This window comes from Remersonia thermophila, chromosome 1 (genome assembly GCF_042764415.1).
Source record: "Remersonia thermophila strain ATCC 22073 chromosome 1, whole genome shotgun sequence".
Lineage (NCBI taxonomy): Eukaryota > Fungi > Ascomycota > Sordariomycetes > Sordariales > Chaetomiaceae > Remersonia > Remersonia thermophila.
Window position 1 is genome coordinate 2,390,845 of NC_092217.1, and position 24,338 is coordinate 2,415,182.

General features: G+C 60.7%; 6 protein-coding genes across 6 annotated transcripts; 3 read left to right on the top strand and 3 right to left on the bottom strand.

The window, feature by feature from the left end:
- Positions 1–34: 34 nt before the first annotated feature.
- Positions 35–1,774, bottom strand: VTJ83DRAFT_675 (uncharacterized protein; the record flags this gene model as incomplete). The annotated part of the gene is made up of 3 exons (XM_071013495.1): positions 35–65; positions 131–1,117; positions 1,239–1,774. The coding sequence occupies 3 exons, from the start codon at positions 1,772–1,774 to the stop codon at positions 35–37; spliced, it is 1,554 nt and encodes a 517-aa protein (XP_070870028.1).
- Positions 1,775–6,185: 4,411 nt separating this feature from the next.
- Positions 6,186–7,748, top strand: VTJ83DRAFT_676 (uncharacterized protein; the record flags this gene model as incomplete). Its single annotated transcript, XM_071013506.1, has 2 exons — positions 6,186–6,614; positions 6,690–7,748. 2 exons carry the CDS (start codon positions 6,186–6,188, stop codon positions 7,746–7,748), a joined length of 1,488 nt encoding a protein of 495 aa, XP_070870029.1.
- A 1,335-nt stretch (positions 7,749–9,083) lies between these two features.
- VTJ83DRAFT_677 (uncharacterized protein) lies at positions 9,084–10,415 on the top strand (the record flags this gene model as incomplete). The annotated part of the gene is made up of 2 exons (XM_071013517.1): positions 9,084–9,462; positions 9,760–10,415. 2 exons carry the CDS (start codon positions 9,084–9,086, stop codon positions 10,413–10,415), a joined length of 1,035 nt encoding a protein of 344 aa, XP_070870030.1.
- A 988-nt stretch (positions 10,416–11,403) lies between these two features.
- Positions 11,404–12,781, bottom strand: VTJ83DRAFT_678 (uncharacterized protein; the record flags this gene model as incomplete). The annotated part of the gene is made up of 2 exons (XM_071013528.1): positions 11,404–12,163; positions 12,240–12,781. 2 exons carry the CDS (start codon positions 12,779–12,781, stop codon positions 11,404–11,406), a joined length of 1,302 nt encoding a protein of 433 aa, XP_070870031.1.
- A 2,127-nt stretch (positions 12,782–14,908) lies between these two features.
- On the top strand, positions 14,909–17,258 carry VTJ83DRAFT_679 (uncharacterized protein; the record flags this gene model as incomplete). Its single annotated transcript, XM_071013539.1, has 5 exons — positions 14,909–14,956; positions 15,060–15,609; positions 15,679–16,274; positions 16,336–16,708; positions 16,771–17,258. 5 exons carry the CDS (start codon positions 14,909–14,911, stop codon positions 17,256–17,258), a joined length of 2,055 nt encoding a protein of 684 aa, XP_070870032.1.
- Positions 17,259–17,940: 682 nt separating this feature from the next.
- Positions 17,941–22,196, bottom strand: VTJ83DRAFT_680 (uncharacterized protein; the record flags this gene model as incomplete). Its single annotated transcript, XM_071013551.1, has 2 exons — positions 17,941–18,948; positions 19,020–22,196. The coding sequence occupies 2 exons, from the start codon at positions 22,194–22,196 to the stop codon at positions 17,941–17,943; spliced, it is 4,185 nt and encodes a 1,394-aa protein (XP_070870033.1).
- Positions 22,197–24,338: the final 2,142 nt, after the last annotated feature.

Below are 24,338 nucleotides of genomic sequence, written 5' to 3' on the forward strand. Positions count from 1 at the left end.
CTCTCATCGCGGTCGTGGAAAGGAAAACGCGCACCTAGGAGCTGCTAGGCTCGAGGGTAACGCCACTATAGAACACCGTCAGCACTTGATCTGGATATCGTCCGCCATGGTCCTGGAACGGGAGACTTACGCTGCGATGGTGGCCCAGCCAATGAGACGCCAGTGCTTCTCGATACGCCTGCTGAGGGCAACCTTCTCGCCGATCTTGGTGCAGGCGGGGCTCGTAAGCTGGAGCTTGGCGGCATCCTTCTTGATGGCGACGACCTTGGCGCCGGTCGAGGTGGAGCCGATGTTGACCATGATGACCTCGTTCTTGGCCAGCTTGTCGACCTTGGCCTGCTTGCCATCGGCGGTCCGGACACCGAGGAGGCGGCGCAGGAGGTAGAAGTTGACCTCGATCTCGCTGTAGATCTCGGGAAGGCGGCCTTTGAGACCCAGCACGAAACCGACCAGACGGTCGGCGCGGCAGAGGGTGGGGTCGATGCGCGTGCCGACGCCGATCAGGCCACCGGGCACGGCGTACTTGAGATCGTTGGCCTCCGAGTTGAGCGAGACGATGCGGCTGAAGATGGGCGTGCACTTGAGGTTGCCCCTTTCGTCGCGCGACACGATGCCGGGCCGGATCTCAATCTCGTCGCCGAGCTTGAGCAAGCCGTACAGAATGCTACCGCCGGCGACGCCGCCCCTGAGCTCGTCGATCTCGGCGCCGGGCTTGTTGACGTCGAAGGACCGAATCACAATCATGTGGGGGTCCATGGAGAAGTCTCTTGGCGGGATGGGGATGGTGTTGACGATGGCGTCGTTGATGGCGTCGATGTTGAACTTGAGCTGGGCCGAGATGGGGATGATGGGCGACTTGCCGGCGACGGTGCCGCGGATGAACTTGAGGATGGACTCGTAGTGCTGCTTGGCCGCCTCCTCGCGCATCAGGTCGACCTTGTTCTGGAGGATGATGATCTTGTCCAGCTTCATGATCTCGATGGCCGCCAAGTGCTCCGACGTTTGTGGTTGCGGGCACGATTCGTTACCGGCGATCAGGAGGAGGGCGGCGTCCATGACGGCGGCACCCGAAAGCATGGTGCTCATCAGAATATCGTGCCCCGGGCAGTCGACGAAGCTGTTCTTGTTAGCCAGGGGTCCTTTCAAGGCAACCGACAAGCGCGTTGCTGGGCAGGGAGCAGGAGGGGGAGCGGGCAGCGGGCAGCGGGCAGCGGGCAGCGGGATGGGGCAGGCCTTACGAGACGTGACGCAGCAGGCGGTAGGTTCCGCCGCAACCCTCGCGCTCGCAAGGAGGATCAACCTCCTTGTCGCTCTTGTAGCTCCGGTAGCATGTCGGCCGCGGGCACTCTGGGTTGTCGCACTTGTAGATCTTGGCGTTGGCGTAGCCGAGCTTGATGGTAATGTTGCGGATCAGCTCGTTCTTGAAGCGGACCGTCTGGACGCCCGAGATGGCCTTGACGACGGTCGACTTGCCGTGAGCGACGTGGCCGATAGTGCCGATGTTGATGGTGGCTTGCCGGGCGATGATCTCGGGGGTCAGCGGGTTCAGGGCCTTGATATCAAGATCCTTGGGGTCGGTCTGGGGCGGCAACGGCGGGCGCTGAACGGCGGGGGCGGCGGGGGCGGAGGGCTGCTTCAGCGCCGACTTCAGGGGCTTGTCGAGGGTCTCGTTCTCCGAGTCGAGCTGGGACTCGTCGCCGGAATCCGACTCGGACTCGACGTCGTTGCCGAGCTTGTCGACGACCTTTTCGTCGATGTCGCCGCTGCTGGACATGGTGGTGATGACTCTTTCGGCGGGGTAACGATGTATTTTTTTTCGAGAGCCCCTCAGCTGCAGCTCAATGCGGCCCCTGTGTCTCGGGAAGGTTCACCGCGGAGTGTGGAGATGGTTTCAAGCGGCCGGATCTGACGGAAGCCACGCGATGGCACTATCTTGGCTTCTTTGCTCTGGCTATGACACTGCGTGGAGTAGCAAGACGGTCGTCGATATTCCCACGATTTTCGTGTGCAGTCACAGGCCTGACAGTCAATCCTTGCAGGTGCTGGGCTGTTGCTGGTCATTTGGCGCTAAGCCCGATGCGGCTAGTTTCTATTGCCCCACGCTTCTCGATAAGAGCGATAAAGGCGGGCGGGCAAGCGTCCTGATGCGGAGCATCCTATCCTTGGAACCATGACAACAATGTGGCTAGCATCATCGGACGCTTGCTTTGGCCACAGTTGGCCAAAGAACCCACTTCCGGTAGGTAGGTATTGTTCTTTGGAAGCCATCTTTTTTTTCGGGGAGCTCGGTTGTTGCTGTTATTAGATTGGTCTTTGGAAATTAGAAAGTTCCTGATCGACTCGTCAGCTTCGGGATGCCACCCGACATGAGTGCGTTCAGGGTCTCAGGGTTGGGGTTCGGTATGAAGAGCTCAGAGACATTAGGACTGCGTAAGTAATACCTCCTAGTATAGGCAGGGTGGTAAGGAAGGTCGAGGGCAGGTTGACTGCACAAGGCAGAGCTCTAGAGTTGGGTACTCTCCAGCTTCGGCATCTTGTTGCTGTCCTTTGGAGGATGGCCAGGCTGGGACCGGGCACCTCACCAGACCTACCCCCCATCGTTTCTCATGCAAGAGAGCCACCACGACTGGGCTCACTACTTTGAACCATAGAGACGGAGTACAAACCTCCAGATCTTCCCAACGCTCGGATCCGGGCTCTCTGATGGTAGGTCCCTTTCTGCCGGTCGACATGGAACAAGAACGAAGAAGCTTTGGTTCACAAGCAAGGAGGCTAGGTCTCTTGATCCAAGAGCACATGTGCCCGCTGCTGGGTCCTCGTACCGCTTACATATCCTACATCAGCCGCCGCGCAGGCAATGATCAGGCTGACGGTCTTCGAAATCATAGCTGGCTGTACGTTTGTTACCCACAGAGGCTGCGATAGCCTTCCCATCCTCAGCTCATTGCATCCCACGACAGCAAAGGGATGCTAGGCCAACCGGCTCCCAAGACCCACGCTGTGGTGGTCGCCAGCTAAGTTCAGCTCCTCGAACCACACCTCGAGGCGCGATGACGACAGCCATGCCGAGCTACGACGAAAGCATCACGCAGTGTTGTTTTTTTTTCTGTCTTGTACGGCCATGCAACGCAATGGAGCCAGAGGCTTGGGTCCTGTTGCCAGGAGCACCGCTGCTGTGGAGGCATCGGGCACCGGCCATGAGGAACGGGCGTCCCCCACGCAAATGGGCCCGGGGACATCGGGTCTTATACCCTGCCACCGCGGCTTACGGTGTACGGAATTTTCAGCCCCGAAGTCGTCGAAAGTTCAAGCGGTCGCGTTTTCGGAGCGAGGCTGGATCGGCCGGGATTCGTTTGCTGGCCGCAAAGGAAAAGGCGACCAGGGGCACAGGACGCTCAGCCTTCATCAGCCCGTTGCTGCAACCGACGCAACGGTCGCCGGGGTGGGCGCGCAAATACGTACCCGAGCTTCGGCTAGGGCTCTCGGCCGTTCCCAAGGCACGGCTTTTGCGACGCCACCAAGAAGCGCCTTTGGGGGAGAGAGGAAGGCCGCCTCGGGGGCTGGGCATGGACACGTTCGTCTTTTCTTGCTCTACGAGCTGCCCGGGCCCTGTGACGTCCCCTGCTGTGTACTATACTATGTACATGCGCTGGCAGTTGGCCGTCGGTAGGTGGGCCCTCTGCTTCGCGAGAAGTACAAAGTACCGGCTGGTAAGACAGCTGCGACGCTGATCTGCGTGGTCAGCTCTGACAGAGCGTTGCGTCTTTGCCACCTGCTGTTCTGGACCTCCCACGCCTGGTCTTAGAAAATTGGCCGGCAAGGTGACAGCGGCCGAGGGTTGCAGCCAACGCAGAGTTTGCAGAGTGCCGCGTCCGTGGGAAGGGTTGGAACGGGAAGACAGCCAGAGCGAGTGCACTGTCAGTGATTACGGATGCAAACGAGGGCTGTTGGGGTCTCTGGTCGTCCTCGCTCGGTGGCTACGCAGCAATTTCGAGGATAGCGCTAAAAATACACAGTAATAGAAGTTGATGTGAGAAAAAAAAAGCTGTTTCTTCCGTAAAGGCCAAGCATGCACGGAATGAGAGCGAACCCAACCTGCGCAGACCGCTCGCGGTGCGAGGGCGAGCTTGCTTGTCGTTTCTACGGAAAAGAGCCCCCAAGACTGCTCCATTTCATCCATATTGGGTGTGTGCGCCGCTTACCGTGCTGACTGCAGAATGGCGTACCGAACTTCATTCCGTGATGGAGGGAAGGGGAGCACCGGGCCATGAAGCACCATCTCACATGTACATAGTATCCGCCCCTGACTTTGCGGAGGAAACAGGAGGGCAGAACAGACCGAAAGAGCCATTCTGTACCAAGTCCTAGCCGGGGTTTCTTGAGAGTCGACGTTGTACGCAGTAACAGGTGCCTCTGAAGATACCCCTACCCTCATGAGGTAAGACCCTTATTTTTTCTTCTCGAGCCAAACCGCTCGAGCAGACCCGCGCGTCCAGCACCTAGGCTGACAACGGGCGGTTGAGTGCAACCTTCATTCTCCAGATGCTGCTCGGCAGTGATGGGAGAAGTGGGGAGGGCGGCGGTGGTGGGGCTTGCTTGCCGCCCGCCATGCATGTCTATCAGCTCCGTCACGGCGATCCGGGCTCTGATTGGATGGACGAGTTGACGACGCCGGGAGCCCACAAGGAACGGACGTCGATCATTGGCGGCACGGTCGACAGGGGGGATGACGGTTGCATGCTATTGCCGCCCAACCACATCTCGACGTTGCTCGATTCTCTGAGCTCGTCGTCCCTCGTGCGCTTCTCGGCGCTCGACACCAACCTTCCGATTCGGCCAACGGGAACAGGTCCAGGCTGGTCCAGCCGCCTATGTACCTAGAGAGGATGTGCTGCCGGGTTGGTGCACAGCAGCGAGCGACTCTCTGGGCTGCGACGGCCGTGGACGCCAAGGAGAGGAGAAAAGCGGGTGCGAGCTAAGACGAAGCAAAAATAGCGTAAACACATCGCATCTTTGGATCCCCCGGCGGTCACCGGACGGACTCGTCGCCAGGCTGTCGGCCGGTCAATGATCCGAATCCTCTTGAGCTGGGTCGATCAAGGTGATCTCTGGTTGCGCGGAACCCGGAAACTGGAAGCCCAGGTGACCTAGGTAGGTAGGTGGGTGGGTGGGAGCGCTGGAGTGAAAGAGATGGCTCAAACCCGCCGCGCTGAGAGGCATGTGTGAATACCATCGAGCCCGGCGATCCCCTGTAGGTAGTCCGCCCTCTGCAAGACGGTCGGCACCGTCGCTGAGTCCCCCGCTGGACGGACCTGGGCATGCTATCTTGGGAAACCACCCCCTCTCCATTTTGGGTCCGAGAGCACACATACAGGACACACCCCCGTCACAAATGGCTTAGCCGCGGGAAGGTTTTCGCCGCCCTGGGCCCCTCCGCCTGCGTCTTGCTTCTCTCCCTCGTGTTTGTTGCCTCGCCCTTGTGCAAAAGCTTCCTGGTCTTAGCATCGACAACGAAATAAACCGAGCGGCCTCCCCGTTGTCACAGGGACTTGTCTGGGAACACGCGGTCGCTTTCCGGCCCGCCGAGCTCAACGAACTAGAACCCCGGCCGTCTGGTACCTTGCTTCCGGTGGCCTCTGGGCGTCTAAGTGCCATCGCGAGTCGCCGAGCCTTTATTGGTGCCGGGCCCCGTCGGCCCTATCGGCGTGGCCATCTACCCCAGCGTCACCCACCCCCCCCTCCACCCCCCCTGCTGGTGTCAGTGAACCAGAGCTGCTTCCACGGCACCCGTCGAACCACCCGCTCACCCTTCGATGCAGCAGCGGAGTCTGCTCGACCCGGTGGCAGCGGCTATTCAAAACCATCACGACGCCCCCGCGGCGCCTCGCACCCGCAGACACAACCCCCCCCACCCCTCCTTCTCTTGCGTACTGTGTAGTTGGACTCATATCACTCACACCTTTCCCTTTTCTCCCTCTTCTCTCATCACTCGTCCCTCCCCCCACCACCCTCTTCTCCAGAGGCTTTCACCACCGGGCTTTCACCTCGACTGGTGCAACGCTGTGGTGCCGAACCAAAGAAGAGAGGACTTGGACTCTTCCCTGCCTTGATCTTGCTGTCACCGAGGGCAGCAACAAGACCAGGAGAAGCACACGCACACACGCACGCCTATCTGTCTGTCAGCCATGGGTCAAGACGAGAAGAAGCGGCCGGCGGCCCTCAACCTGGCGCCGATCCGCACCAAGTCCGCCAGCTCCGTGTCGTCGAGCGAGTCGTCGTCGACAACATCCTCGATCGCCAAGGCACCGAGGACTCCCAGGTTTGCCGAGGCCACCGCCGTCCACTCCCCGATCGATCACCGCCAGCAGGCCTTTTCGGAGAGGTCAGAGGTCGCCCAGGCCCAGCCCGGCGATGTGGGGTTCGGCTACATCGGCCAGAGCGGCCCGAGGGAATCCGTGACGGTGCCCCTGACGCCGAGGTCGCCGCTCAAGAGCGCCCTCCGGGTGCCGGGGACGCCGGGCCGGGCGCTCAACCCGCTGAGCCCGACGTTCCGGGAGGAGCAGGCGCTGGAGGACCGGGAGAAGAGAACGGACAAGGAGCAGGCGAGGGATCTTGTAAGCCAAACGAGCCCGACCGCGGCGGCAGCGAGGCGGGGTTGAGAACGGGTGACTGACCAACAACCGATGCAGAAAATCAAGACGAGGGTACGAATGGCCAAGTTCGCCCTGCGCGGCGTGAGCTTCAGCTGCAGCCTCATCATCCTGTCGATGCTGTCGGCGTCGTTTGCCATCTTCAACGCGACCAAGGCGCTCCCCGCGCTCAGCGGCCTGCCGCCGTGGGCCAAGAACACCGACACGTGGCCGCAAAAGGTGGTGCTCGCGTGCTCGTGCGTGTCGCTGCTCATCTGCATCGGCATCTTCATCGCGTACTGCCGGGGCGGGCACCGGCGGGCCGAAAAGGTGGGCGTCTACTACACGCTCTTCGCCGTCAGCTGGTTCATCTTCAGCATGGCCATGTGGGCGGCGGCGGCGGGCATCCTGCAGGTGTCGCGCAACACGAGCGACAACAAGGACCTCTGGGGCTGGGCGTGCGTCGAGAACCGGCGGTCGCAGCTCCACGGCCAGAACGTCGACTACGCGCTCGTCTGCCGCCTCCAGGACTGGACGCTCATCTGCATCATCATCGAGATCGTCATCGAGGTCATCAGCATCCTGCTCTACAGCGTCGTCTTCTGGCGCTACTGGTCCAAGCGCCGCCTGCACAAGTCCATGGACATGCGCGACAAGGCGCGCTCCGACCTGTACCTCGCCCAGCTGCGCACCCAGTCGGCGCCCAACACGCCGGGCTTCGGCCCCAAGTCTCCGACCTTTTCGCAGTACGCCCTGTCGCCGCGCTTCCCGCCGTCCGCCTACAAGTCGCTCGGCGACATCAACGAGAACGAGACGCCCTTCACCCCGGGCGGCAAGGATCTCGTCGTGCCGCCGTCCTCCTTCTCCAACCCGTCCGGCTTCAAGCTGCAGGCCCCGCCGTCCAAGGCCAACCCGGCGACGCCCGCGACCCCCAAGGCCCTGTCCCAGCCCTCTTCGCCCGTGACGGCGGTCGCCGTGGCCGAGAAGGTCAACGAGCCCGCGCCTGTCGCCGAGGGGGAGAAGCAGTACGAGGCCGTCCCCATCCCCGGCGCCTACGTCGGGCAGGCGGTCAAGAGCCCCGGCCCGATGCAGACGACCTTCAACGTTCCGCCGCAGTAAGCCGCGAGCCCGAGTCGGGGTCGTTGCGAGGGGTGGTGGGTTGAAACCGTCTGGGACATGCTACAGAACAAACCAAACCCTGTCGCTCATTTATTAGATGCACTTTTCTTCTTCTTTTTCTCCCTGTTTTGGAGCGAGCTCGCTGCGGAGACAGTTGACTTGCGTTTCTTTTTCATCATCTTTTTTTTATTTGCTTCTTTTTTTTTTTCTTCCTCTATTTTTTGTCGGACATCAACGGCGTTGCGGGCGAAATACCAAAGTCGATCATGGGAATGAGGGGTCTGTTTTCACATCCGTGTAATGGGCGGGACCTTGGATATCGAAGCAGGGAGGTGAACTGTATGTACAACAAAGAAGTTTCGAGGGCTGGACTCTGCTCTCTGGAAGAGAGAGATGTTTGATGAGAGATGAAGAAGGTCGAGGTCCAAGGTCGGGCAGCTAGTCGACAGATACCAAATAGCAGCTTTCACTGGCAAACCAAACCAAAAAAAAAAAAAAAAAAAAACCTTGGGTTGTGCCGGTGTGTGTGTCGTGTGGGTAAGCGGTGGTGACATGGTCTGACATGTGGTTTGATAGAGCCGCCAATCATGAACCCATCATTCCATCATACCGGATTTTGAGTTCTTTTGGGTTCTTCAATCTCACCCATTCACCCATTCACTATGTAATACATGAACGCCACCCCTGCATCCGTTGATCCGTGGACCAGGGAAAAAGGGCAGCAAGATATGTACATAGTCAACCCTCCCTCCTCTCCCTTGAGGGATGTTTCCCATCGCACCGCCTGGTGTAAATGATGCCTTCCAGGTTAGGTACCGATGTCCAGGTGGGACAGAGCATGACCATAGTACACCATGGACAAGTGCAATTGTGATGCTTGTGACAATGCGGAAGAAGCTGCAGATTGCTCTGGTAGCAAACTGTCAGAGAAAACGGAGGATGAGCAATCCAAGGTGTCTATTCATCAAGAAGCATTTCTCGGCCTATGGTGTATGAGTAGCAAGCATTCATCAAGAGGCAATAGCGTAGCCAACTACGCAGCCCTGTCAACGGGCCCTGCAGGTTCCTGAGCGATGGGTGCCGGGAGCCCACCCTCCCGACAGGGGGGATCCAGGTTGGGCGCGTGTCGAGACGAGACGAGACGAGACGGAACCCAAACCAGACGAACAAATCTCGGAAATTTCCATTGGGGAGCCAATGATTCCTCCCAGCCCCTAAAACACCAACCACGTCGATACAGCCAACGACAACCCAGTGCGAACCGACCGACGGGACCGCACATCCTCGATCCTCGACCCTGCTCCCATTGTTGCTGCAGCAAATCCCACCACCATCATGAGCACCACACCTGCTGTCTCAGCCCGCCAAGCCTGGCGGCAGCTGATGCGCGCCGGCGCCCGCGTGAGCGGTGGTCCGACGCTGCCAACCAGACAGCAACCGCAGCACCAACTACGTCAGTGCCAGGCCGCCTTCGCGCGCCAGGCTTCTTCGCTTGCAGCCTCCACCTCCCGCCGCGCCACGGCCCGGTTCTCGTCCTCGTCCTCGTCCTCGTCCTCTTCGGTGCTCCGCCAGCCCCTCGCCCGCCGCACCTACAGCTCCGGTCCGAAGCCGCCGCCGCGGACCAGCGGCAACCAGCAGATCAAGTTCTGGCCCTTCCTGATCGTCATTGCTATGGGAAGCGGAGGGTACATGTTGCTGGTCAGCAGGCGTAAAGGTGAGCGAGCCATCCGCCCGAGCCCTTGACGGTTCTGTCCAAGGGGAGACCGCACGAGATGAAGGACGGAGAGAGAGAGAGAGAGAGAGAAAAGGGTGTTCCCGTGCTGTTACACAAACCCGATGCGCGAGAGCCGAGCGACCGCCATGCTTTTGCTCTTCCTGTCTCACCCTCTCTCTTACGTCGTCTCTCCAAACGCTCTAATATCCAGCCCCTCCACCCAAATCACACCATCTTGGAGCTCCCCCCTCCCCTACCGCCACCACCACCCCACTAACGCAACCCGCCACGCTTCAGACATGCCTCCCAACGCCGATTCCAAGGCCGGCTCGGACGCGACCCCGGCCTTCTCCCCCGACGACGTAACCGTCCTCTTCGTCCTGGGCGGCCCCGGCGCCGGCAAGGGCACGCAATGCGCCCGGCTCGTGCGCGACTACGGCTTCACCCACCTGTCCGCGGGCGACCTCCTGCGTGCCGAGCAGGAACGCCCAGGCAGCCAGTACGGCCAGCTGATCAAGGACTGCATCCGCAACGGCGAGATTGTGCCCATGGAGGTGACCATCGCCCTGCTGGAGAACGCCATGCGGGCGACGCTCGACAAGACGGCGGACAAGAAGGCGAGGTTCCTCATCGACGGCTTCCCGCGCAAGATGGACCAGGCGCTCAAGTTCGAGGAGGTGGTCTGCCCGGCCAAGCTGGTGCTGTTTTACGACTGCCCCGAGGCCGTCATGGAGGGCCGCCTGCTGGAGCGCGGCAAGACGAGCGGCCGCGCCGACGACAACGCCGAGAGCATCCGCAAGCGGTTCCGCACCTTTGTCGAGACGAGCATGCCCGTGGTCCGCCACTACGAGGCCGAGGGCCGCGTCGTCAAGGTCGACGCCACCCCGCCCCCCGACCACGTCTACTCGGATACCCGCGAGAAGCTCCGCAAGGCTCTGGGGGACAAGTTCTGAGCGTGCCCGGGCGCTCACCTATCCGGTTTATTTTTGTTTTTTAACTATCCTGGGACGGGAGACAATAACACCTCCCCTCTGCACGATCCTGTCGTTTTTAAACACCCATATATAGAGGATATAGAAGAAGGAAAGAGGGGAAGGGCGGCAGGGGAACAGGGGATGGTTGAAGGAGGCCGGAGCACCTGCTACGAGGGTGGGGTTGTAATGTTGAAGGCCATTTGCAGATCCGAGACCGGCTCCTTGATTGTGCTTTTCCCCTGCCTTGACATGCCCGTAGGACAGGTGGAAGAGTATGGTGACTCTTGAACAAAACAAACAGCCATCCAGCCTGCCAGCCAGCCAGCTTGTTCGCTGTGGAACCGTCGCGGTCCGATAGTCTGTCATCTTCATCCTTCTTTTGCCCCCTCCCTCGAGGACCCTTCCGGCGCGCGTCGAAACCACCCACGGCCGCCCGCCACGACCGCCTCTCGCCCTGGTTCATATCGAACGGAAGCACGCCGGGCTCGACGACCCGGCCCGCCGGCAGCCCCGCAACACGAAACGCGCGGTTGCCCAAGACGAAGGAGGGCGTGGACTCGGGCACCTGGGTGGCGAGGGGATCAGGTAGGCAGGCAAGCCCGGATGGGAGGCTCGGAAGTCATCTTGCCCTCGCGATGGGGTGCCGGGCCGTTGTCCGGGGGCGGTGGGACCAGGAATTCGATACAGTAATACGGCACTCCAGCGGACGGTCAAAGCACAGACATTGATTCGGTAGAGGGAGCCAAGGAGGGCGGGCATTCAATGGGCCACATGCAGATTGGTAGAGATCCGGGAATCATCGACGACGTCATAGGTAGGTACCACCACCCAACTCCAAGACCAGACCCCGACCCGACCCGACCAGGCAAGAAGTGCAATGGCCTCCTCCATTCCACCCTTGCTCGTGCGTGCAAAATTTCAGAGTCCTTTCCATGCTATGTCTATTTTGTTTTCTCTTTTCTCCCGCTCAATCATCCTCGTCGGTGCGCGGTTGCTTGGGCCCGCGACGACGATCCCCACCCTTGCCGCCGCCGCCGCCGCCACCGCCGCCGAGGTTGGCGTCGGCCAGCTTGCGCTCGAGCTCTTGTTGCTCGCGCTCGCGGTGGGCCTCGGCGTCGGCCTGGGCCTTGCGGACGACGGCCAGCAGACGGTCGGTGACCGACTTCCACTGGTCGACACGGGTGCCCAGCTCGCGCCACTGCTTCTCGCCAAAGACGCGGTAGGTGGTCCGGTGGACGAGGAAAACCTTTTGCTGCTGCGATAGGCGGCCCTCGACCAGCTTGGCGCGGACCACGTCGATGGTCCACATCTCGATGTCCTCGGCGGGGATCTGGAGGGCCTTGGCGATGTTGGCGTAGGGAATCTCGCGGTTCGGGGTGCTCGCGGCCAGGCTGGCAAAGGTGAGCAGGCGCATCTTGCGCTGCAGCTTCTCGTGGTCGAGGTTCTCCTTCTCGATCCAGCCCTGGTGCTCGTCTCTGAAGTCGTTGTAGTCCTCGAGGTCCTGCTCCGTGAAGATGTCGAGCAGCTGCGCGTAGACGGGGTGGGAGTCGCCGAGGGCTTGTACGCTCGGCAGGGCGCGGAGATCTTGGAAGTCGAAGCGGGTCGGCGACAGGAGGGCCAGGCGCACGGCCTGCAGGGACAGCTTCTGCACCTCCTCGGATGTGATCTCCTCCTGGTCGTCGCGGTCGACGGTGCCCAGGGCCTTGAGAAGGTAGTGGTACGACTCCCTGCGGCAAGGTGCGAAAAGCGCTGGTCAGCGGTGGTTCAAAAGCTCCAACAAGCGGAAAAAGAGGTCCGTCTCACTCAGCATCGCCGGCCTCGCCGGCGGCCTCCGAGATCTCGACGTAGAGCTTGCGCTGGTCCTCCTCGGCGGTGTTCCAGTCCTTGAACCAGGCCTCGAGGTTCTTTAACCGAGGCTTGAGAAGCTCAAACTGGCCGTGCTGCCGGAGGAACCGGGTGATCTGGAGAAGAACATGGAAACGGACCGGGTTGGACGGCTCGACGAGGTTGAAGATGGTGCTGAGGGCGTTGGCGGCGAGGGTGAAGCCGTGGGCCGGGGACGACGTGATGGGCTTCTGGAGGTTGCCGCAGACGGTGGGAAGATACTTCTTGGGGTCGGACGACTGGAGGACGAGGTGGATGAGGAGGTTGTAGGCGCCGGTGAACTCCTTCTCGGGGGTGGCATTGAGAGCGCTGGACGCATTGACGATGAGCTGGAGGGCCTCCTCGTGGTTCTCTTGCTCGAGAAGCGGGCGGACGGAATCGCCGATCTGGAGGTAGTCGGCAATCTCCTGGGCCAGCTCGGCAAAGGTGCCGTCGACGAAGAGAAGCTGCGGGGTCGCCATGGTGCCGCTGGAAACCCAAGGGATGCGGGAGGTGGCGCTTCCGAAAAACTCAAAGTAGCGGGCTGCGTGGTCAAGCCTCTCCTGGACGATGCCGAGGTCAACAAAGGACGAGAGGTCGGCGGCCGAAGGGTCGTCGTAACAGTGATTCTCGTCCCGCCACGGAGAAATGCTCAGGCAGGTGTCGTCGGAGCCGGCAGCGTCAGGGCCTCGGGGAACTCGGTTCCAAACCCTGGGAGAAAGCTCGGCCTGGAGAAGAACCGGGTGGGGGTCGCCGGGCTGGTTGGGGCGGTAGGGAAACGGAGGAGTCCTGGCGTCGTGGAAGTCGTAGGGCGAACGAGTGCCCGGAGGGGGGGGATGGCGGACTGGAGGCTGGCGCTTCTTTGTCGTCGCGTCGGCCTCGTTTGCCCCGGAGTCAGAATTTCCCAACTGCCCCGCATTGGCTTCCATTTTTTCGTCTCTTTGGCCAGGGATTGTTCTGTGCGGTGATGGTCACGTGAAGACGGCGCTAGGCAGTCTTGGGAAATGCAGACGAGGTGGGTCAGCAAGCCGTGAAGGTGCAAGGGTGGGGGCAGAATGGGAGGGCGATGGGACCCGGACGGGACAGGCGGGTCTGCGCCATGCTCCGTCCTGTGTATAGTATAGCAAGTTACTGCGTAATTCCATGATCACCTCGTTCCCTCCGGTAAACCTAAGGCAGGTTCATCAAGAAAGAAAGGAAACAAAAAAACAACAAAGGCAGGATACAGCACATCATGCACTGCTCGTGCGCTTCTTGCACTTGGAAAGACGACATGGCGAATACAAATGTCTGAGAGGTTGTCTCGGCTGTCATTTACACTCTAGGTTTGTTGTCTCTTTGGTTGACATCTTGCCATCGTGAGATGGAGTAGGTGTGCAACCTTCCATGGAGGGGCGTCCAAGCTCCATCATGTCAGGTCTTCCATGACATCCGACACAACAAGACAACAGCGTACGATAGGCACCCGGAGGTAGGTGGTACCTAAAGGTAGGTAGGTTCTACAAACAGACAATCTTTTTTTTTTTTCATCATGAAACCGACATCTTGGCTGTGGCCAATGGAAAGGCCTCGCTTTGGACTTGGACTAGTAGATTCTTTATTTCATGCCATGTACTAGGTAGGTCTACGTCCTGGCGTAGCCTGGTCGGTGGGTGGCAAATAGCCCCATCCCTCCAGGCAGACAGCAGCGGCTTTGAGTCACGGTTCCCTCGAGCGCGAGCCCCGGGCTTTACACCCAGTCCACCGAAAGCAGCAGCTCCCCATCCATGTGAACTGCCAGGTAGATGTTGGGGACGCCGGGCTGACAGACCGTTGGAGTTTGCTGTCGTTTGGATGGGTCAGCTTGTTGTCCCTTCCGGGTCCCGGTTACCTAGGTGCCCAGTCTGACAGTGACGGTGGTTTCGTCGAAGCATCCCTAGGTACCTTCAGCCCAGGAAAGCAAGCAAATAGGTAGTCACACAGTAGTTACACAGTAGGTGAGTACTGAGTATGCAGCAAACCAGGCAGAGGACGCAGCCGATCGTCCAAAATCCAGCCCTACCAGGTCAGAAGCGGCCTCTCGGAAGCAGCCAAGGCCTTCTTGGCAAGCGCATCATTCGTTGGGCCGTGTCACGGTATGCATCCCCGAGGCCCCCGGACCCGTTCGACCCTGGCCTTGGCACCCAGGGTTGGGGCCGCGTCGTGTCCAATCGAGCTGGCTTCCCCCGAGACGCGGCTTGCTTCCAGTCTTTTGCAGCTCCCAGAGCCCGGGCTTATGCTTCCTGCTGCTGTTCCTGCTGTGTCTTGTGCCAAAGGGTTTCATCCGAGCCTTGCACATCAGACGGGACCTTTCTCACCATAGAAAGACAAAAACAAAAGACCCTCCTCCCATCCGCCCAGCTACTCCCTCCTCTCGGCGGGGAGCCAGCTGCTCCCTCACCAACCGCTTTCCCTGCCTCCTTTGGCCGTGTCCCAGAGGAAACCCTTGAGCTCGTCCGAACGACCAACGCATTGCTGGACCGTCGACAGCCAGCTATCGACCTGCCATCTGCCCATTTCAGCGCTGCCTGCTCCGTAACCGACCATCTCCTCCCTCCTCGCCCGTCTCTAGGCTCTCGGAGGTTGCAATCATGCCTCCACGGGCCGAAGGCAGCCACCTCAAGCGAGGCCGCGTCCCTGTAGGTGCTTCCTCGCTGTTCCTTGCGCGAGCACCCCGTCCTTGGACGGCATCACGCCCGCCCGCCCGCCCGGCTCCGCCAATTAATCCTTCTCCGCTTGCAGGGTTCGCCCGCCGACGAGCATGAGTCCTTCAAGAAGCCGCGCCGCTCCGAGCGCCTGTCGCAACGGGCCGCCAACGACACCCTCAAGACCCCCGTCCAAGACCGCCATCACCTGCCATCGCCCGCAACCCACCTCGCCAGCGAGCCCGCCACCGAAGATGACAAGGAGGCTACGGCCACGCCGCCCCAGGAGCGTCCCAGCCAGGTCACCCGCCGCCGCGGAGACGAGTCCCATTCCCAAACCCACGGCTTCAGCTCCCCGCCTCAAGACACGCAGGCCTTCAGCCAGCAAGATATCGACCCGCACGCTCCGCTGGTCGAGGGCGTCGACGAGGTCAGAGACGGCGTTTGGGGCTACCTCCTTCCCTTGGACACCCGCTTCGTGCGAGCCCCGGTCGTGCTGAAGAAGAAGGACATGGCCCCTCCGGACGAGGCTGGTTCCGGCTCGAGCGGCCGGAATGGCGGCTCCCGCGGCCGGAACTCCGCCAAATCGCCCAAGGGCGGCGTCGCGGTCTCTGGAGGGTACATCATCGGCCGACACTCTGAATGCGGTGAGTACCATGGCAGCCATAGCAACAGATCGCCGACGCATGAGGATGGATGGGTGCTGACCCTGGCAGATGTTCGGGTCGACGACCCGCAGGTGTCGAACCGCCACTGCCTGATCTTCACCGAGAACAAGGGCGAGAAGACGGTGGCGGTGCTCGAGGATATTTCCACCAACGGCACCTACGTCAACGAGGCCTACCTGTCACGAAACGACCGCCGCGAGCTTGAAGAGGGCGACGAAATCTCCGTTACCAGCGCCAGCGCGGGCTTCATCTTCCGATACCCTCGTCTCCGTCAGGGCAAGAAGTTCGACCAGCAATACAGCTTGCGACGCAAGCTGGGGAGCGGCCACTTTGCCCAGGTGTTCATGTGCAGCGAGAGATCGTCGGGCGAGTGCTACGCCGTCAAAAAATTCATCAAGACTCCCGGCGGCGACCAGGGGACCAAATACGATGGCCTTCATCAGGAGGTGGCCATGCTTATGGGAATCAGCCACCCCAACATCCTGTTTCTCAAGGAGACGTTCAACGAGCCCGAGGCCTTCTACGTGGTGCTGGAGCTGGCTCCCCATGGCGAGCTTTTTCACTACATTTCGACCCACACCAAGCTGACCGAGGCTCAGACCCGGAAGGTGTTTGTCCAGCTGTTCGAGGGCATCAAGTACCTGGTGAGCGATGCATCTCCCGCATCCCGCACGTCGTTGCAGCGTCACCGCTAACCCTGGCCAGCACGATCGCAATATGGTTCATCGTGACATCAAGCCCGAGAACATCCTGCTCATGGACGAGGAGGATCTCACCGTCAAGATTGGCGATTTCGGCCTCGCCAAGATCGTTGGCGAGGCGTCCTTCACGACCACGTTGTGCGGGACGCCGAGCTATGTGGCGCCCGAGATTCTCGTTCAGGGGAGGCAGCGCAGGTACACCAAGGCCGTTGACATCTGGTCGCTGGGCGTGGTGCTCTACATTTGTCTCTGCGGCTTCCCGCCCTTCTCGGACGAGCTGCGGAGCGACAAGTTCCCGTACGACCTGATCGAGCAGATCCGCCAGGGACTCTACGACTACCCATCCCCGTACTGGGATCCCATTCAGGACCCAGCCCGTACGTATCGCCTCCCGCATCCTGTCGTTTCCGCAGCCCACCGAAACTAACTTCCCGCACAGTCGAGCTCATCGACCACATGCTCGTCGTCAACCCGGACCAGCGCTACACGGTTGACCAGTGCCTCGCCGACGGTTGGATCGTCAACAAGCCTCCAGGACTCAACGACAGCACCTACGGCCTAGTGGCCGGCGTTGCCGGACTCGCGATGGGCCGCCGCGCCCCCTTCCGCGAACGCACCCTCCTCAGCTCTGTCAACGATGTCCACGTCACGGAGCGCGTCCCCGCGGGTGCCGGCCGCCCGGATGTCAAGGTGTACACCAAGAATCCTGCGATCCCCCACCAGTCCCAGGCGTCACCCAACAAGCCTCGCGAGATGCGGCCCGATGATAATAGGGATCCCCGCGAGTTTATTGAGCTGGGTGGGAAGGGAGATCCAGAATTGTTCGATGCTGATGACGATGCGACGAAGCATCCTGCCAAGGACATTGCGGCCGAGCCGCCGAAGGAGAAGGGGGAGGCCAAGGCCAATGGGAAGGAAGGCAGTTAGATGAGGAAAGGGGGGCGTGGCGAATTGGGTTTGGTATATGTGGTCTCTGGGTTGGAGGGATTGGTTCTCTTGTCGGCGTGGATGGATGGGCGCTGAAAAAAATGATATCCGAACGAGCAACATATGGAATCTTAATGGTTTGCAACTATTACGCTCAGTTGGAGGAGGAGTCTTGTTTGGGGGGATTCCAGGCATGAGGGATTCTGTCTGGGCTCCGCGGACCTGTTGGGGATTTCTGATCTATAATATCCTGGTCGTTTAGTTGCTCGGTTCTTGGTACTTCATGAAACATAGGTAAACAGTTACAACGGGAATGCATTTGAATCCTTTTCCACCAGGCATCTCACAGGCGCCCCATCCTCGTTTGCTACCGTGCTCTCTGACCTTTCCCCTTTCCATCAACGTCAGCATCCATGATGGGCATAACACCAACCCAAAGCGTCCCTGCGTGCCACGGGTCTGAGTTAGGCCTGTTTGGCCAACAAGCCACAAACCACCAGGGTATTATTAGTATTATGGCTGTCATTATCATCGTTCTGCTCCTAAACGCCCGCAGGCCCTCTTCCTGCGATCCATCGCTTGCCAATACAACCGTCTCGCGAACCAGGGAAACGAAGCACCACAAACACTGCAAGCCGCGAAACAAGAATGCCCAAACAAAACATACGGGCAGACAAAGACATCACCGTCTAGGCAACCCCCCCTTTCCATACGCCGCGCCATACCCCTGGTGCGGGTGCTGCCCGCCAAACGCACCGCCAAAGGCTCCGGCGCCATTAAACCCCTGCGTCACGCTCTGCCGCACGATCACGGCGGCGGCGGCGGCCGCCGCCATCCTCTCCTTCTGCCTCTGCCTCTCCTTCAGGTAGTGGCTCGCCTCGGGCCGCATGCGCAGGATCCTCAGGATCATATCGTCGGAGGGGTCCGCCTGGGCCTCGCGCCACTTCTCCTCCTTGGCGCGGCGCATGGTGCCCAGGTTGCGGGACATGAGGATGGACTTGCCGCGGCGGATGGTGCCGAGGCTGCCGAACGGCACCGACGGCACCGACAGCGAGTGCGAGTGGGACGGGGCCGCCGGCGGCGCCGCGACGCCCATCGGGGCCGAGAGGCGGTTCGGGTTGGGCGAGCGGAGCTGCTGCTGGAGCTGCTGCGCGCGCTGGGCGTTGGCGGCGGCCATGCGCTCAGAGGTGCGGATCAGGTTCTCGGTCGAGTCAAAGTAGAAAAAGTTGAGCGACGCGAGCTCGTGCCACTTAGGCGACTTGAGCACGTCGGCGGGGACGCCCAAGACCTCGCCCGACGCGGCGTCCCGGGCGTTGAAGAAGTGGAAGAGCAGCTCGAGCCAGCGGTAGACGACGTCCATCTCGGCCTGGGTGAGCGGCTTTTGCGTCGAGGGCTTGTCCGAGAGCGGGGGGACGAGGAGGTTCTCGATGGCGAGGAGAACCTCCTTCCAGAGGCGGGTCATGACCGCCATCATGGTTGCGTCGGTGAGGGTCTGCTTCATGATGGCAAAGTTATCGTCAAAGTAGGTGAAGAGCGGCTGGAGGGCTGCCTCCACCTCCGCTGGCGTGACGCTTGTCGAGACCGTCGATTGGCGCTTCTTCCACAAGTTGGCCACCGAGGCTCCGATGCCCTTGTTGAGCAGCCCGCGCAGCGTCTCGTGCGAGAGCGACGTGTTGATGTGCATGTTGAGCTGCAGAAAGTCGTTAGCCTGTTTCACTGCTGTATACTGTCTGTCAGATGCCAGGGTCGTCCCGTCCGTACCTTGCTCGTCACCTTGCGCACCATATCCCGCTCTGTCCGCTTCAGGTGCCGGAACGCCTTGCCAAAGTGGAACTGGATATCATCACGCTCGCCCTCCATGCTGACCCGGATCAGCAGCCTTCCCTGGGTGTCGAGATCCAGCCAAAACTCCCTTGGCAGGTAGTCGCTAAAGTGCACCGGGTCCAGCTTGAGCGACGTGCGGCCGACAAAGTCATGGTCCCCAATCATATCGTGGTCCCAGATGGTCGCAATCAGGTTCAGCGGGCCTGACACCGTAATGTCCACCGACTCGTCCCAGCGCGGGTTGAGGTTCCGGGGGATCACCCGCGTCTTGTGAAGGCGCTTCTGGTACTCATCGCACAGAACCACGTAGGGGTCGCTGTACCCCGTGGCGTCGCAGGCTTTGAGATCCTCGCCCTCCACAATCTTGACGGTGAAGACGTAGTGCGCCGGCCGCCGTCCCGTCTGCTTAGGACCATCCACCCGGTTGAGCAGCTCGGCGCACTGGTCCACGTTCATGCGTTTCTCGAGCTTGTCCAGAGACTGCATGGCCCATTCAACGTTGTTGAACTTGACAAACGATTGGGCCAGAAACTGGAACGGCTCGATCTTATCCTTGGTGCTCCAGGTGTCCTTGGCGTACTGCAGGAATCTCTCCTGCGCCGACTTGGAGGCCATCGCCACCTCGTGGGCGCTCGGCCGATCCATCTCGCGGGCAAACAGCTGCTCGACAATCTCACAATAGCGGCCTATCCCGGCAGCGAACGACCTAGCCAATGCCGTCATGAAGCGCGCCAGCTGCACCTCGTCGGCCCACTCGAGCTCTAGCAGCGCGTCTATCGTCTGACCAAACATGGTGTAGATATCGATGATGGAAACGCTGTGGCGCTCGTCGTCGGTGGGTATGTCGTCCGGGTTGCGTGTGCGCACCCTGAAGGCATCCTGTTTAATCGCTTCTTCGACAAAGCCCGGTATCTTGTCATCGACGTTTTTGATCCAGCGCCAGACGAAGCCTTCCAGAAGGCCTTCGATGTGGAAGCCAAAGGGCTTGTCCGGGAGCGCCTCGGCGTGCATCTTGCGGATCTCGACGAGCTCCTTGTACAGGTCGAAGCCGTCCTGGATGTCGATCTCGATGCCCGTCTCCTTGGAGGTCTGCAGGACCCGCTTGATGATCTCGTGGCAGTCTTCCTCAAAGCTTGGTAGCGCCGTCTCGACCAGGGCCCGGAACGGGCTGGCGCCCATAATCTCCGGGTTCTTGCGGTAACGCTTCTTGATCTTGCCGGCGAGCTCGACCACGGCCTTGCCCAGGTTCACCACATGGCCAAAGTCCCACTCGCGCTGGCTGCGAGGGATATGGGCGTCCAGGAACTCCCGGTACACGTGGGCCGCTTTCTGGCGGAGGCCGTGGTCCAGGTGCTGCGTGAACTCGACGGCATCCTCGGGCCGCTGCGAGAAGGCGGGCTCGGGATAGACGTGGTCGTTGAGCAAGGCCATGACGACACCGACGGTCGGTGGCTTTGGCTCGTAACACCGCACCAGGAGCGCAAACAGCTCTCGCAACAGCGCGTCGTGGAGGTCTCGCAGCGATTGCTGGTAGGCGGCGAAGTCGGCGATGGTCCAGCGGCTCGGCTCAATGTCGCCGAGGCCCGCCGTGTACCACTGGATGGGGACGGGCTTCTTGGGTTCCTCCAGCGGCTGCTTGACAAGCTCCAGGCAGTCATAGAGCTGCTCCGGAGCCAGCTCTTGGTCCAAGAACTTGCGGATCGTGACCTCGACGAAGGCAACGTGGCGCGAAAACTGCGGGATGCGCCAGCGGACGGCGAGCTCTCGGAGAAGCTCGTTCGTCTCCTCGGAAAGGGGGTTGGAAGCCGACGGGTCCGAGTGGAGCTGGTCGAACGAGAGGGCATACTGCAGGATGACCTTGTAGACGGAGATGGCATCGAGAGGGATGAACGTGTAGCTCGGCTCGTCGACGCTGCGGATAGTGGCCGGCGTGTCGTGGAGGGTGAGCGAGCCCAGGCCCAAGGAGGGGTCGAGGCTGGGAGCGGCGGCGTCCGGATTGGAGAGCATGCGGCTCAGGTCCGCGTAAGCCTGGTCTTCGTACATGGACACGGGACGGATGGGCAGCGGCTTGTCGTTGCCGGGCCCGGCGCCGCCCTTGAGGTCCGGGCGGACGCTCAATATCTCGGCAAAGATGTTGGCCAGGTGAGGGGTCTCGCCTTTCCTCCACTCGTCGAAGGCCTCGTCGACATCAAAGTCCTGCTTCCGCAGGGTCCCGGCCATGCCGGCCGAGAGGCGGAACTGGTAGGCCTTGTAGTCTTGGAGGGCGGCCTCCTCGGTCCAGGATGACATGTTGCGGTCGATGTCGGCCTTGGCCTGGGTCAGAGAGACGCCGAAGATGCGGGCGACGAGCTGCACCATGGGCATGTCCTTGACCTCGTAGCTCAGGGGGACGTCGACCTCGACGTACGAGTGGTCCTGCTGGCCCGTATCGAGGTACAGGCTCTGCTCGTTGCTCAGGAGCTTCTTCTCGAGCGTGTTCAGGCGGGCGACGAGCTCGGCGTCGCCCTTGTCGCGGAGGATGCTGCTGAGCAGACGGATAAACAGGGCCAGGTGCCTGTCGACGAGCACCTTCCACGAGTGGTCCTCGGGGGGCCTCCCGCGGCCCTGGGCCTTGGTGGCGGACGAGTAAAAGATGAGCACGAGGGGCTCAACCTTGCGGTCCTTGTCGATGGACTTTTGGAAGTCCTTGGCGGTGAAGGCCGTGTAAGCTTCGGCAAAGGTGCGCTTGACGGCAGCGTCGTTGTAGCCGGGCATGCGCTCGGTGCCCGTGAGGACTCCTGTCATGCGCTTTTCCAGGGAATGGCGGAAGCCCGAAGGCAGCTTGACCGTGGCGGTCGAGCCCGAGGGGACAAGCTCCTTCATCAACTCGCTGATGCTCGAGTTGGTGCGGTGGTGCGTGGGCCTCGAGGCTCTGACATACTCCTTCCTCTTCTTCCGGGGCTGAAGAAGGTAGCGGAGGAAAGCGATGCGGAGGGCGTACGAGTAGGCATCGTCGTAGGTGACCGCGGCGGCGCGGGTCTTGACCGACGGGCGGTGGTGCTCGTAGCCGTGCACGCTCTGGATGCTGCCGACGCGGCTTGTCGGGTGGTACGAGGGCTGCGAAGCCGTCGACATGTTGGGCGGAGGGCGGAGGGCGGCGATAGGTTGACGGGGAGAAGGTTACGGGACCAAGGAGGGATACGTCCTTTTGGTAAAGGGTCGGCGGCGAGCGTGGGATCCGGCCGGACAGCGTTGCGAAGGGGAGAGGGGGGGGAAGCTAGTTCACCAAGCGCCGACCGACAGTCATGGCTGGCAGCCGAGAGAGGCCCTGGGGGAGGCCGGCGTGAGGTTGAAGGTGGAACTTGAACCGACGGTAGGGTGGCGTATCTGTGGGATGTCGCGAATCAACCGAATCGTCGAAAAGGTCTTTGGGGGTCCGAGGATGGGCCTCGGGAATGGCATACGACGTCGCAGGTTTCCAAGTGGTCGTCGTTGCAGAAGGGGAGATGCCAAAAATGGAGGGGTAGGCGCCGTCAATCAGGACCCAAGGACCCGAAACAGGGATGCCGGCGCCTTCCCTCCAGCAAGCGCACACCGGCCCATCAGCGGCCGAGACATGACGCGTTGGCGACCGGGGTTTGGTTGGTAACGTTACGGTTGCCACGGCGTAAATTACAAGCCGGGTCCAAATCAGGAGAAAGCATGAACAGATCAACAAAACACGAGCAGGATCAGGGCAACACGGACAAAGGGCCGAAAGCCTCTCTCTTTCTCTTGCAACCTGGAAGAGTCCTGTGTGGTGTGATGCGAGAAGGACCGTTTCATTTGCGATCTACTACAAGCGTCTGATCAAGAGTGCATACTCCCGTCTTGGTGTACGTAGCCAAGGCAAGGAACCACTACTGCTGCTGCTGCTGCTGCTGTCCTTTTGCAGGGCTTGGTGTATTCTTTGGTATGAGTTCACATCCACATTCGGCGAAGCCAGGAAGAACCTGCACCACCTCCTTGCTAGCCACATGAGCCAAGACAACGTCGGGGCGGGGAGAGGGCCAGATGAACTCGATGGACCCCATAATAGTTATCGCCAACTGTGGCTTGCAGTACGCATGTGGCAAAGAGCGGCTCGACGATGCACAGTCTATCCCTCCGACGATGGATGTGTGGGCTTCGATTCCTCCCGAGGCGGTCCAAAAATACATACGAAATAAAACACAAAGCAACTCCATTGGCGCTTGCCTGGGCCTTGTTCCTATGCAAGCCCTTGGGGGTGCGAGGCGTCTTGACTTTCAAACCCGAAACGTAAACTGTGTCTTGTTGGACGACACTCGCCTCCCATGTACCTGAGGGTAGGTACCAACAGAAAATGCGCAGCGGCCTTGATCGGCCAAAGGTAAGGTACCTCAGGTAGCCGGGCGGGCGTTGTCTCCATTTTCGTTGGCCGACTGACCTTCTCGGCGGTTGCGCACACAACGTCATCCGGCCAAGAACCATGTGCACCGTCATTCATCGTGTTGATGGCTAGAAAAAGTCACAGGGTCAACAGCCCAAGGGTCCAAGCCACGAGACCGTCAGGACAAGACACGTGCCAGGCTTTTGGGTGTGAGATGGGGAAGTATGAGGCAAGGAAAAGCCCATTCGGAAGCCCACGGCCGACTCGAGGCATTTCGAGCTCCAACATATGACTCGAACTCGCTACCTAGGCACACCAGATCTTGCGTATCTTTCCCTCCCGGCGCTCTGCTGGGGGTTTGTCGTTGCTGTTGTTGCTGTGACAAGCAACAAGTAAAGAACCAACGTGGAATGGTCACGTTCCTCATTAGGGAAATGGAAAGGTGTCCTGAATACCTCAAAATAAAGAGGCGGTGGCTTTCCTGGCTGCGGCGTCGACGAAACGGGACCCGAGATTGACTGAGCTTGAACGATGCAATCCCGTCTCTGCAGCTGAAGAGGTGGCCGACGGCCCTTCCAGACAGCCGACAGCCTGACGTTGCAGATCGGTCGGACACTGGAAGCGGTAGAAGGCAGTTGGAAGCGGGCCGTTACGGATCACACACTGGCCGCTTCGCTGGTCGCTGGTCTGGCCGCTCAGGGCCAGGGTTTCAGAAGGGCCCCTCCCCACCCCCCCCCCCGGCCCCCCTGTCCACGAGGGCCAGCACCAACCGCCCCCTGCCAGAGAGTGAAGGCAGCCCTCGGACAACCCTTGGGACAACCCTTGATCGGACCAGCTTGGGACCAGAACCCCGCTGCGCCGCGAAACGAACCGCTTGGTTCGTCATC